General features: G+C 39.8%; 1 protein-coding gene across 1 annotated transcript in view; it reads right to left on the bottom strand.

The window, feature by feature from the left end:
- Positions 1-14,964, bottom strand: part of LOC102803203 (voltage-dependent T-type calcium channel subunit alpha-1H-like) — a 264,401-nt gene that overhangs the window by 110,090 nt on the left and 139,347 nt on the right. The window contains exon 15 of the mRNA XM_085502864.1: positions 3,461-3,609. Within this exon, the coding sequence (XP_085358990.1) occupies positions 3,461-3,609 (149 nt within the window). The remainder of the gene's footprint in view (positions 1-3,460; positions 3,610-14,964) is intronic.

The following is a 14,964-nucleotide window of genomic DNA, read 5'->3' as shown; positions in this document are numbered from 1 at the left end:
ACAACTATCAGTGTATTAGGCTACATTTTGTGTTCATTCTATATTCTGTATTCACCATTGGCTGCAAATTGTCTTTATTGTTTTTGATTTGTTTTATTTTTTTTAGAAAAGTTTTTATTTTTTGTTTTATTTTTTAGATTGTAGTTTTTTTTAAATTCTTTCTGTAAGAACCTTTTTATCCTTTCCTAAAGATTTTATGCGTCTAATAAAAAAAATATCAAAAATAAAAATATGAATGGTTGAAAAATGGTTTTGATAGTAAAAATACAACTAGATCTGTCCAAGGGATTATGAGATACGACTCCGGACGGACGCATGGACTCACAGATGCACGGACGGACAGAGACCGAATTATAAGTCCTCGTTTTCGGACTTCGTCTGAACGAGAACTAAAAATAACAAGACATGTATGTCACAGTCCCTGTTATTTTATTTTAAAGTAGTACAAGGAACATCTGCAAAAGTATATACCAAGTTTGAACAAAACCCTGCTTGATTTTGATGACTTTTAGAACAAAAATGGCCGCCATTCGGCCATACTGAATCAGATCGTGAAACAAATTGATGTGCATATGTATAATATCATGTATGATGTATGTGTGAAGTTTGATTGTGATTGGTCCAGGCATTTTTAGGATGCAGGTCCGTACGCACGGACGCAGACGCACGGAGGTCCCGTTCTCGGACTGTGTCTACTAATAAACATTTGGTATATAATATGCTATAAACAAGTTACCAACGACACGGCAGCTCTTGGGTTGGTTTTGCCAAAAGGAACTGAATACTGTGACCGCCAAGTCAGCTCGCCATTTCTTAAACAAGAAATAATCAACGTCACTCCACTCGATTGATTGGACCATGGATTTTTTTTTTACCTCCATGATTGATTATAATATGCCAGTTAAACAAGGTCGGGTTCACATGTACCTTGAAATCTACGAACTTTCGAGAATGCATTTATCTTGAAACTTATTAGCGTTATGGTCAAAGTGACAAAGACTGTTTCAAGTGTATGAACAGCTTCGGTCTTAGAGCTACGGGTGTGTGTTTGTGTATGTTACAGCGCGAACAGGCATGCGTGACAGCCGGCGCAAAATAGTTGCAAGCACAGAGAACTTGATTACCAAAACACCGGTCATGGTATGCCTTTGATGTGTGGTCGTTTGAGACAGGGTTTTCATCACTTCTACCATCGCCACCAACGAATATCCTTTGAATATCATGTGTTGCAACATTTTGAATGCATAACAAGATACAGTTAATTCTAAGGCTTTATAAAAAGGCTAGCTGACGTCTGCCGCTGCTGCTCTTGATGGAATGTAACCTAACTAGTGTGAAGAAAATGTTGCACAATGCCTTGAACTCATGACCACGCTAGCCCATCTTATTTAGCAAACACTGGCAAATTGTTTCCACAAGCTATGGCATGATAGCAATACATGTAATTGTATAGTTCTGGTTAAGGATGGGTTCAAAATCAAAAACTCCACTCTAAACTGTTTTCACGAAGGTAATTGTGATACCGTAATCAATTATATTTTATATAACAAGCAGCACTCGGCTGAGATAGCTCCGCTGTTAGCAAAGCACATTTCAATTAAGGAACAGAAGATATCATTAAAAAATGAACAATATGTATAGTATCAAAGCAATGGGACATGCTGTTTTCAACAAGAATTCAAAGCATTTGCACTTGCGGTTTTTAACAAGAAGTCGAAAATATCAGTTTTTACCAAAAATGACAAAAATATTCACCAAAATTAAAGAATTAAAGATATCATTACAAAATTAACAAATCTGAGAGAGGTCCACATGTAGTACCTATAGATGTAATATCAAAGCAATTGCACTTGCGGTTTTTAACAAGAAGTCGAAAATATCACTTTTCATCAAAAATGACCAAAATAATCATCAAAATTAAATAATTGAAGATATCACCACGAAATTAACAAGTCTGAAAGAGGTGCACATGTAGTACCTATATATGTAATATAAAAACAACCAGACTTGCGGTTTTTAACAAGAGGTCGAAAATATCACTTTTTACCAAAAATGACAAAAATATTCACCAAAATTAGAGAATTAAAGATATCATCACAAAATGAACAAATCTGAGAGAGGTCCACATGTAGTACCTATATATGTAGTATCAAAGCAATCGAACTTGCCGTTTTTAACAAGAAGTCGAAAATATCAAAAATAACAAAAATATTCATCTAAATTAGAGAATTTGAGATTTTGACATGAAATGAACAAATCTGAGAAAGAACCATCCAATGTACTTGCATATCAAATTTGAAATAAATTCTGACTTACGGTTTTGAAGAAGAAGTTGAAATTGTAAAGTTGACGATGACGGACGCAGACGACGACGACGACGGACAATCAGTAATATGAACAGCTCCGCTGTGTCAACTTTGTCAACAGCGGAGCTAAAAATAGATGTATCAATGATGCTTATTATTTTCATAAAACATTGAAAATAGAATTAATTATCGAAATCTATGTCAAAGGGTCAACTTGCGTGAATACAATTATAAAGAAGGACACGCTGGTCACTAGTGAAATGACTCGCGAAAACTGAATGTTCTTTGCAAACTTCCACTGGGAGAATGCAACACCAGTGCGTTGGGCTAACGAATCAATATTCACCATCTCTGCATATTTTGGTGTGATTGTGGAAGAGATTATTTGTCTATTTTTTTGCAATACATTGTCTCATGGAGGCAGCTATTTTGCACCTCTGCAATTTTTACCAGACTCTCAGTGTTGACACATACATTGACAACTCCGAAATGTTCAACTGACGATACTTATTTATACGGTCTTATTTATTACTCTACAACGATCTTGATTAAGCCTATACAAACATATCATTCGCAACTAATTTAAACTAATTTGTTGGGGCAAATAATTCATGTGTATACTCTCAATCCATAGTATCAAAGAGCCTGACTTGTACCTTTCAGTTGTTCTCAACTTCTATTGGCACTCATGAACTGGAATAGTTTACATTAAAATTTAAAACTCAACTCAAAATGTGGTTATTACACCGGACATTACAACACTTGTATACATTTTATTATAATATATTTATTCCAATTCTATTTTAATCACACGCACACGTCTGGTTTGTGCACAGGTTACGATGAGATTGCCACACACAAGTCTGTTTTGCGCGTATGCGCAAGTGGCATATTGATAAATATGCGCCTCAACTTTTCCATGTGCAACTACCCTGTAGAGGCACCCTTAAATACCTGATGAATCAGATTGTGAAACAAATTGATGTACACATGTATAATATTATGTATGGTGTATGTGTGAAGTTTGAATGTAATAGATCAAGGCATGTCTAAGATACAGGTCCGAAAGTATGCAGAGATGCATGGACTCATGTACACACGAATGCACAGAGGTCAATCCAACGAGAACTAATACACTTTAAATCATCACTAACCTCCTGTTGTTATGACGGCAATGAAGACTATTTCTGTGGTCATCTGAATTGTTCCGATGCCTACTGTTGTTACTTTCCGTCAGACTAATTTCGCTGCTATGACTAGCTCTACGGCGTAGATGTGGGGAGCCACGTATACTAAGTGTTGACTGATGATAGACAGAAAAGAACACGGATTAATATTCACTCCTATAAATATTGAAAACACTTTGAAATAATTTTCCTGAGACAAGACACCTCCATGACTATCACTTACATGTACCTGAGGTAAGTAAAGTCTCTAAAGTCTCTAGGTGGTAGTTGAGCACGGTAAGTTTTCACGAAGACACGAGTTGAGCGTACGCTCACTTTCAAAAGTAAGCGTGGAACCAAACAATGGAATGCTGGATATGTAATGAAAGCTACACTCAGCTTAACATGAAGTTGACACAAGTTCATTTCATAGGTCTAACTTTAGTCTGGTAATGGGACTACGCTCAATTTGACATGTAATAGTAGGCGTGAGACCAACAATAGAATGAGAAGTGCGTGTGTCTGATTTCAAGTAACGATAAGTCAGTGTACAGTACAGTACCTTTTTGATTTACGCAAGATAAATAAAAACACTTGAGACAAAACTAACGTCAGCATTGCATCTAAATTACTATTATTGTATTCGGTGGTAGACCCCGGCACTTAAAAACTCTATGAATACACTGGCGACTAAAGTATGCATAAAATAATCCTCATTCTGTTTAATTCCATTGTTTTTCTCACGCCTACTTTCACTTCTAGCGCAATTCTTTTACTTTCGATAACATGTATTTTCATCTTCCTCAGTCATGTATACTTACATGTACCTTAATTAACAAGCCATGCATGGCACAGTCCCAGTTAGTTATCAAATTTAGGAAAAATAGTTTTGTTTATAGTAATATAGCTGGAATATACAGTAATCATGTCAGGAATATGATTTTTTTAAATGATTGATTTGTATTTGATCGTCAAACAAGTACTTGTCCATATTGAGAGATATTGCTCTGGAACAGCATTCAAAATCAGCCATTTTGAATACATGTATATATATATATATATATATATAACATGATGTATAACGAATATATAAAATTTGGCCGCCAGTTCGCCATTTTGAATCCAATCTGAAAAATAAAATGACGTGCATCAGAAACCTGTAATGTCTAATGTGTGTTATAAGTTTGAACAAAATCCATCCATAAATGCAAGAAATGCTTGATATTCGAGGATTTTTTTAGCACAAAAATAGCCACCATTAGGCCACATTGAAAAGGATTGTCAAACCAATGTATCCATATATCTGTGACATGATGTACAATGAATATTTAAAATTTGAACATAATCAGTCAAAACAAGTCAGACTTATGGGTCTGGAAACCCATTCATTAAAACAAAATGGCCGCCAGAAAGCCATTTTGAATCTGATCTGAAAAATAAAATGACGTGCAACAGGAACCCGTAATGTTTAATGTATGTACCAAGTTTGAACGAAATCCATCCAGAAATGCTTGATATTTGATGATTTTTTAGCACAAAAATGACAACCATTCAGCCATTTTGAATAGGATTGTCAAACCAATATATCTGCCTATCTATGACATGATGTATAATGAATATTCAAAATTTGAACATAATCAGTCAAAACAAGTCAAAGATATGGGTCTAGAAGCCCATTCCTAAAAACAAAATGGCCGCCAGTCGGCCATTTTGAATCTTATCTGAAAAACAAAATTATTTACATCAAGGTCCCATAATGTCTAATGTATATATCAAGTTTGAACAAAATCCATTTGTAAACAGCCGAGAAATGCTTGACTTTTATGATTTTTTAGAACAAAAATGGCCACCATTCGGCCATCTTGAATCAGATCATGTAACAAATTGACATGCATATGTATGATATCATGTATGATGTATGTATGAAGTTTTATTGTGATTGGTCCAGGCATTTCTAAGATACAGGTCCAGACGCACACACGGACACACGCACGCACACACGGACACACTGAGGTCAAAACATAAGTCCCTGTTTTCGGACTGCGTTCAAACAGAGACTAAATATGACGTGCAATAACAAAATAAATGTAGCAATGTGACGAAACAATATTTATTAACACTTCCCAAAACTGCAGCAAAATGGTGACGGCAATTATCAATCTATTTGTTGAAAAAGTTTGTTTCTTTCAACAGGGTCTGGGGTTGGGGCTAAGAAGTTGGCTTTTAATGTTGGATGTTTAATGTAGTGTGTTACAGTGTCAATCACCAAACATAATCTTGGGTTTGTGACCGCAGCTGGAATTAAACTCTACCCATTGTAACTTTGCATAAAAAACAATCACCAGGCTTTTTGTCTATAATTGTGATGTCTGAACACAAACGTCACCCACTGTGATAACATCAAATAAGCCGATACTTTGAATGCTAATATTTTAATGAAAACTCGATATTTACTTGGCCGTATTTATCTAACGGACAAGAAAATAGGTTTATTAATATATATATAATGCTTCTCATCCCACCCATACTTGTTGGGACTCTACTGGTTGTCTACAAGTGACAGAAATTAGGCGAGGGTTCTTCGAACCCGCCTATTCACATAGTTCATACCCACCATAGACTCCGGTCAGTCAAAATGAGTATTTTGAACTGTAGGCATTAATCAGCGATTCTGTCAGTGACGGAGAGATAGAATCTAGGTCAGGGGAAACAGTTCGCACGAGGGCGTAGGTCGAAAAAAGAAGCGAAACCTGGAAGCTTCCCGAAAGTGCTAGACGTACAGACAATCTGCCCGCAAGAATGTCGAGACTGACTTATCACCTATGCGCAGGGGCCTCTGCGGTCGCTTGGGCTGGGTCGGTAATCAAAGCCTGACGCGCTACGACGGGCCTAACCTGAAGAGACCCTGCTCAATAGATTGGGTGTCTCTTAGGTAGTAGTTGATGAAGACGTTCTGCGTTCTCCAGAAGCCTGCCCTCAGAATGTGTTAGAGGGGGGCGCCTGACGCTAGCGCTAGTGAGTTAGCAATCGCACGGACTTCATGTGCTCGTACTTGGTGTCTCTGCAAGGTCTGTGTTGAGGAGGATAGTGTATTATAGACCTCCAGTACAGTGACAGTAATCCACCTGGAGATGGAAGTCGGGGAGGCCGGCTTATCCTGTTTGCCAGAGCCATAACACAAAAACATGTGTTTGGTTCCCCGTCTGGAAAATCTGGAACGGTTCTCGTAGCAACTCGGCACTCGGATCATGCAGAGAAGCAATTCCTCCTGATCCTCCGGACCGACAATATTTGACAGCCGGGGGATGACGATCGGGTGAGGATGGTGTCCTGGGATTTTGTTCTAGGCGAGAAACCTGATTTGTGTCTTTAGCACAACTTGATTGTCCATAACGGCGGTACATCATCCGAGAAGGACAGTGCCCCCAGCTCTGGTCGACGCCTACCTGAGGCGAGGGCCAGTAGGAAGACTATTTTCCACGTCAAAAATCTGAGTGGTGCTGATTGGAGAGGCTCAAAGGGCAGTCTGCTTAGAGCAGACAACATAGCCGTTGAGTCCCCGTTGGGTGGCTCCCTTGTATGGGGTCTTGGCGTCCGGAAAGCAGTAAATAGTCTCCTAATAATAGGACAATCGGCTAGTCTTGTTCCTGTACGATTGCTGCGTACAACAAACCCACTTCGTCAAACAGGTGGACGAAGGAGCCTGCTACCTGGCCAATAGAGGGATGGTATGGATCAATCTCCCTTCCGCTACACAAATCAGTGTATGCTCGCAGCCTAGAAATGTAGGCCATGTTGGTGGAATCCCTGTTCGCCCTGGCCAGGACGTTGGCAGCCCGCTCAGATAAGGCTTTCGACCGTCCCACAGAGCAGAAACAGCCTGGAGGCTACCCACTGGGGTATCAGCCACTCTGTGTTCTGGAGAGGGAGCCGTCTTGAAAGGGTGTCGCCAGACTGTTCCTCACCCCTGGAAGGTGGTGTGCAGTTAGCTCCACATTGTATTCCAGGCACCAAAGGAGGATTTGCTCCGCTAGAACTGACAACGATGGGGAATGCATTCCCCTCTCCTTCTTCAAGGAGACCACCGCTGTGTTGCCTGTGCGGAGCAGGACTCTGGTCTTGAACTACGGGTAGAAAGCGTAGTAGTGCTAAGTACACTGCTCTCAGTTCAAGCTGGTTAATATGGAAGTCCCGAAATTAATGCGGGGGCCATATCCTTGGGCTGGTTGGCCTAATAGATGTGCTCCCCATCCCTGGGGGGGAGGCATCTGTTACCAGAGTCATACATGCGGTGAGCGGGTCTAAGGGGCCACCCTGTCCGAGGTTGGCCAGTGACGACCACCAGGGCAGGGCTTCCTTCACTTGGTCAGAGAACGAAACATGCCTATCTAGTTCCCATAGGAGAACTCGGCGTTATAACAAGCGTTATACCGGGCGACTGCGTAGTGCCACCTGGGGAATGACCCTTTGAACTGAGGTCATCATTTCGATGAACCGCACTAGTTCTCGGAGGGACACTGAGGGAACACTGGCTAGGCTGCTTAGCGCTAAGCAACACACTTAATAAGCCAAGCTTACCTCTGTGTCAAAACTCCATGCCCAGGGACAGGGACAGGGACAGCAACTGCGTGTTGGGTCGAGGTGGGACTTGTCGATTTACTAACGAGCCCAATTGGTGAAGTAAATCCTGTGTTAGCCCGACGTGTTTGGCTATTAATCCCTTGCCCAGGTTGCATAGTAACCAGTCGTCTAGGTACGGATTGAGGTGTACTGACATCTGGTGAAGCAGCAGCACTACCTGTTTCATCACTCTGGTGAACATGCGGGGCGCTGTGCCTAACCCAAACGGGGGGAGGGCACCCAAAATATGAATACTTGGCCCAGCTGGGCAATTCGAAGGAGATGGCAACTCGCTGGGTGCATCAGTATGTGCAAGTAAACCCCGCTTAAGTCTTGAGTGGCTAGCCAGTCGAAATGGTGGATGGAGAGGAGAACCCTGAATGGGGTCTCCATGTGGAACCGATCGAGGAGCACGTACTGATTCAGTCTTCCTAGGTCCAGAACTGGATGCCCGCCACTTGTAGATTTGGTAATACGAACACATTTGAGTAGAAGCCTGGATTTAATTCCGGCTGATGTACCCTGTGTATGGCGCCTTTTCCGAGCAAACTGCTACTTCCTGTCTGATCGAGTCCCCTGGCAGTGCCCAACAGGGGAGACACTGACGGGGGGAAATGGATTTCAACGATATCCTGTAACAGGATGTCACCACCTGGAAAGGTTCAGGGATCGGTCTCCAAACCGGACTACACCAGCACAATATGTGTACAACATGGATATGTGGCCATGGGTTCGGCAGTTGCAAGGGGGGTGCTCCCTTCCCCATGAGGTGAATTCCCCAAGGCCTGAAGTAGTAACTAAGTTGTGACCTGGCCACTCGCCGAACACATATGCCTCCAGAGTTCTGAGCACGCACAATAATGCGTTCAAGCAACTCTGCCATCAGGGCTGGATGGGTCGTCTTCGATTGGTAAGGACGCCCATGGAACACAACTGTCCCCCTTTGCCCAGTTTGCCAAATTCGTGGTACCGGGGTCTTGGAAAGGAGCCATGGAATCCTGTTGGGGGCGTTTTGGTCTCAAACCACGCTATGGGATCTGATCCCGAAACCACACCAACCGGGTAGCGTTTGGTCCAGCGGGAAGTGTTGCCTAATGTTTTCCCCACCCAGGGGCCTTAATCGTTACATCTTCCGCGACTGACCAACGCCGCCCATCAACGGTTGCGTGCTCTGCGCCCCACTCCGCACTCTGACGGAAAGAGAGAGACGTGCCGACGGAGTTGCTTTGGACCCTGACGTGATCCCATAAGCATTGAAGCAACCATAGGTGGTCGCCTCGTATCACTGGAATTGATGATACTCCGCATCACCCAAAAAGCGTGGCTCACAGATTCATACGAATGGAAGAGTACCGGCTGTATCCAACACGAGCGAACTGCGTCTCCTTTCACTTTAAATATGTGAGAGGGAGCGTGTTCGACTGAGCGTATCATGACAGGATCGGTTCCCTCTGGCTGAAAGTAGAGGGGGTCAACGTGTGCCCTGCCCTGAAAGCTCTGCCCTGAAAACGGGGTCTTGGCTGCCAGCACCCCGTTGGCATTCAGTGCCCGAAGCTCCAGAGGAGGCCCGGTGCAATTAGCCTGAGCCTCGGCCTCCCTCAAAAATAGTGGGAGAGCCGCGGCTGGGAAGAGACGTGTTTGAACGCAAACATGCTTTTGTGTTTCTTCCTGCTTGCCCACCGAGGGGACACAGTGAAGACAGCTCGCTCTGACTGCGTCTGATCTACCTGGCCTGCCAGGGACGCAATTGCCCCGACAGTCCTTCAACCAAAGCCCTCAACTCAGGGGCAAACCCGGCGCCATGTGAGGAAGGGTCCACAATGAGACCTGCAATGGGCCCCCATAGGAGGAAAGCCTCAAGGGGCACAGCCTCGTTGCAGCCAGTAAAATTGGGTAAACCACCGCCTGAAAAAACCGACTGTGAGGATGCCCTCGGTACCTCCACCATCGGGCCTCCTACTCGACGTCCCGGTACACAAAGCACCGGTAGCCGAGTGTGAGGACTTTCCACTCATGCAAAACACACAACTCACTTTAACCGATTTGTTTACTGGACGCGCGACCTTGCTGTGACGCAGTCAGTCTCAGCGATTTTGATGGCTCTGAAAGAAAATCTCAGGCCTCAGAACTCCAGTGAAATAACACAGACCTTCATGCAAAAACCCTGAACCCTGCACGCAGCTACGACAAAGTATCTTGGATGCGGGTTTTATGCTAGTAAATTCTGAATATAACCACTGCACAGTCAACTCGAAACACGAGGAGACCGAAAAGAAATGGCAGCAAGCCCTGGTGCTGTGAAGCCAACATGTTCAGCTAGCCGGCAAGTGCTGCCATCTAATGAATTTATTTAGAGCACTGGTCATACAGAATTTGAAACTAATGCGCTGCTCAATTCAGATATGTATGCAAAGTTAAACTTATAGAATAGGTTTAATAAGATCAAATGTCGCAGTGTGATAAAAGTTCTGTCCAGTTCATGCTTTGTTGAGTCTCCATCATAGTACAACCCACTTTTCAATGTTTATTTTATCACCGTAGTTGCCAGAGTAATCGCCCATGTCTGGGTAAATGTCCACCCCTCCCCCACAATTTTGATACAATAAAGAAATTGGGGTCATGTCCAAATAAATCAAAGAAAGCTTAGAAAGAACTCTTGTATGCTGAGAATATTAGAGACACATTAAAATTAATTAAAATTTGCCTCTCAAACGAAAAGCTTGGCAACTAATTTTTGTCTGCTATTCGACATGCATAACATGAAAAAAAATGTGATTCACATTATCAAAATTTATAATACATACAGAAAATACATTTGATTTTTCATCAATGTTTTTTTTAATTTATTCCAGAGCACCTGTGTGATGAATTCAATTTAAATCTGATTTTTTTAGATATCAGAAATGGGCTAATAATAGATAATCAATATGCACGTTTATCAACATTAAACTAATCACGTCTGTGGATTACCTCAATGAACCAAATGAATTATTATACAATTATTATGCATAGATTTAGGTTTGTATACTGTTTCAGGGTGCAAATTTTCATTATAATGTGATGATTAATACTAACTAAATTGTGGAAAGCTGAAAAGTAAATTATTATGCAAATTAGGTAATTATTATAGATGAATATAAACCTAAAATTAATTTGATCATCACATTGTGTTAGAGAACATATGTACCAAGATATACCAAGTACTATCACAGACCATCTATGTACAAAGTTTCATTCAAATGTGATTAGAACCAAAAATTATGATTTATTATTCAAATTAGGTAATTAATATGATCTGATTTTAATTCAAAACTGAGCGGGATGTGCCTTGTTCTGGAGCATCAATGTATCAAGTTTCATTGAAATGGAATAATTAGTACATGTGATATCAGTGTAAAAGAGAAAATTGGCTAATTATGCAAATTAGGTAATTAAAATGCACTGATTTTAACCCAAAACTAATCAGGTCTGTGCATTATTCTAGAACATCTATGTACCAAGTTTCATTGAAATGAAATAATTAGTACATGTGATATCAGTGTAAAAGAGAAAATTGACTAATTATGCAAATTAGGTAATTAAAATGCACTGATTTTAACCCAAAACTAATCAGGTCTGTGCATTATCCTAGAACATCTATGTACAAAGTTTCATTGAAATGGAATAATTAGTACACGTGATATCAGTGTAAAAGCAGTAAATTGGCTAATTATGCAAATTAGGTAATTAATATGCACTGATTTTAATCCAAAACTAATCAGGTCTGCGCATTATCCTAGAACATCTATGTACCAAGATTCATTAAAATGGAATAATTAGTACTTGCGATATCTGAGTAAAAGCCAAAAATTAACTAATTATGTAAATTAGTTGATTAATATGCACACATTTTAAAAATTAATCAGGTCTTAGATTGTTCTAGAGCATCTACGTATGTACCAAGTTTCATTGAAAAGTAATGATGTAATAGTACTTGAAATATCAAAAGCTGAAAATTTATTAATTATGCAAATTAGGTAATTATTAATTCACATATCTGTCGTTACATCGTCATATGTATCTATGTAAGTTTCATTGAAATGTGATGATTAGTACCCGAGACATCAGGAGGAAACCCAAAAATTGACTAATTATTATGCAAATTAGGTTAATTATATCCATGGATTTTTACCCAAAACTAATCACATCTGAACATTAGTCCAGAGCATGTACCAAGTTTCATCAAAATCTAATGAATGGCTCTTTAGATATCAGTGGAACAGTCAAAGAACAGCTAAAAATTAGCTAATTATGATGCAAATCAGGTAATTAATATGCATGGATTTCAACCTTTCTGTGCATTAACCCAGAGCATCTATATACAAAGTTTCATTAAAAACCAACATACAGTTCTTGAGATATCAGTGGAACGGACAGACAGACACACACACACGCATACACACACCCACACCCACACCCACACCCACACACACAGGGTAACTGCAAAGACTCCCATTGTGTGCTTTGTACACGGGAGTCAAAAAATAACAAGCCATGCATGGCACAGTCCCAGTTAGTTATCAAATTTAAGATATATATAGTTTTGTTTATAGTAATATAGCTGGAATATAACCATGTCAGGAATATGATTTTTTAACATTAAAATGATTGACATTTGTAGCTGATCGTCAAACAAGTACTTGTCCATATTGAGAGATATTGCTCTGGAACAGCATTAAAATTCATAAACATATGGCCACCAGTTGGCCATTTTGAATCTTATCTGAAAAACAAAATTATTTGCATCAAGGTCGAATAATGTCTAATGTACATTGTATATACCAAGCTTGAACAAAATCCATCTGTAAACAGCCGAGAAATAGTTGATTTTTAGGATTTTTTAGCACAAAAATGGCCGCCATTCGGCCATCCTGAATCAGATTGTAAAACAAAATGATGTGCATCAAGGTCCTATAATGTCTAATGTATATACCAAGTTTGAACACACGGACACACGGAGGTCAAAACATAAGTCCCCCTTTTCGGACTGCGTCCGAACGAGGACTAAAAACCTATTTTTTGCTTGTTGTATTAACAGTTGACTTGTTTGCAGTCTGCTGTGATTCTGATAAAAATTTCTTAAAAAATAAATGTCAATTGCATAAACCAAGGGGTGAACACAAAATAACTATGACAGCAAAATTCCACGTTCTGCCTTTATTTTCCCAGATTTTTATCAGAAGTCTACAAAAATGTATATTAGAGCAGAAATGGTAGTTTTCTTTTTGAAATATGTTGTGGCCATGAAAAGGGTCGTTTGGTTTGTGTTTCCTTAGAAATGATTCAAGCAAATCTTACAGTACAGTATATGGAAAGCCAGGAAGCAAGTGTTGCACTTGTTCGGCTTTAGCATTATCGACAATGAAACCAATGTTGCAATAATGTAGCAACCAGTACATGGAAGAGTGGTTTAAATCACATTATTTTGGCTTCATAAAATATTTAGTAGCAGCTTGCAAATCCATAACTAAGGCCAGCAATTTTGCAATGTCACACCGAAGACTGCCAACTTTTTTCCCATCTTTCATCACCGCTATTGCATTTTTGTCATGATAACTATTCTTCTGTCGTTGGAGAAAAAAAAAAAACTTCCTATTTCAAGTCCACCGCGATCTCATTTTTCTTGTCTCTTTATTGTGATTAGACATGAATTAAGACAGCAAAATCCATGGATTAAAAGTGCCAAGCCAAATCATTTTCAGTGAGATCGATGAACTTCAGAACGCAGCTGAAGGAATTTTGTACGATGGCGACAGTGATGCCGACTGGACTTTGAGGATTCTGACTTTGACGAAAATGGCAATAAACATACAAATAGAGAACTGAGAAGTTTCTTTAATTGACTCTGAACATTCATAATTTTTATTGTGTAAAATTGTAATTGATCTTGTATGACAGTTGATCCGGTATTTGTCAAAACCGGTAATAATTTATTGCAGTTTGCGGCTATTGGGCATGTTTTTCAGTGGGAAAATCCCAATTTAAATGTTTCCTGTTGATTTTTATTTTTTCTGGTATATTTGTCACATTATAAGCATTATATCACATTATAAATTATTTTTGTTATACTTCCACTGTTGCATATTGTTCATTTATCTCTGTTCATTTATTTCTGTAAATCCAACGCATCCGGCATTTAAACATCAGCCATGATCGTTCACTATTCTCTGCCACAATTTGATCTGCATTTTTTTGCAGGGGATGTCCTATTTTTCGTCAATTTTCCATGTTCAGGACCCTGGGTGCTTACCTGGACAACTACAGCACTCATTTCGCCCAACCTCCCACCCGCTTCTGGATTTTGATCGCTTTTTTTTCGCTCACTTTGTTCAATTCGAACAGACAATTTCTGTTTTTTTTTATTGCGCAAATCCGGAAGTATCCGCTTGCGCGCTCGCTCGCAACTGCCCGTATTTACAGTTTATTACCTATTGTTTCATGTACAAGTGTATCATTTTTGTTTTTATGATGTTAAAAGAAGAATACAATAGGAAATTTATAGAACGGCCGTTGAAAAAATATGGTGGATCACACTGCCATATAAAATTGATAATAATACATACGCGTAGTAATAATGTCCACTATAAACAAGATCTAACCAAACATGTGAAATCAAATACGACACTGACACAACTAATATGAAATAAAACCATCTATTAGAACGAACAAGACATGAAATGTCACAGTCCCCGTTATTTGATTATAAAGTAGTACAAGGAACATCTGCAAACAGGTGAATGAATATGTACTCTATGTGGGTACAACTCATCATAAAGTGATTTCCCATAATCTAGTTTTGTACTGACAACTAAAAACTTCCACTGACCCATGTT

Source organism: Saccoglossus kowalevskii, chromosome 8 (genome assembly GCF_978046115.1).
Source record: "Saccoglossus kowalevskii chromosome 8, keSacKowa6.1, whole genome shotgun sequence".
In the NCBI taxonomy this organism is placed as follows: domain Eukaryota; kingdom Metazoa; phylum Hemichordata; class Enteropneusta; family Harrimaniidae; genus Saccoglossus; species Saccoglossus kowalevskii.
Note: the sequence above shows the minus strand (reverse complement) of the source record. Positions and strands in the feature narration are given on the sequence as shown.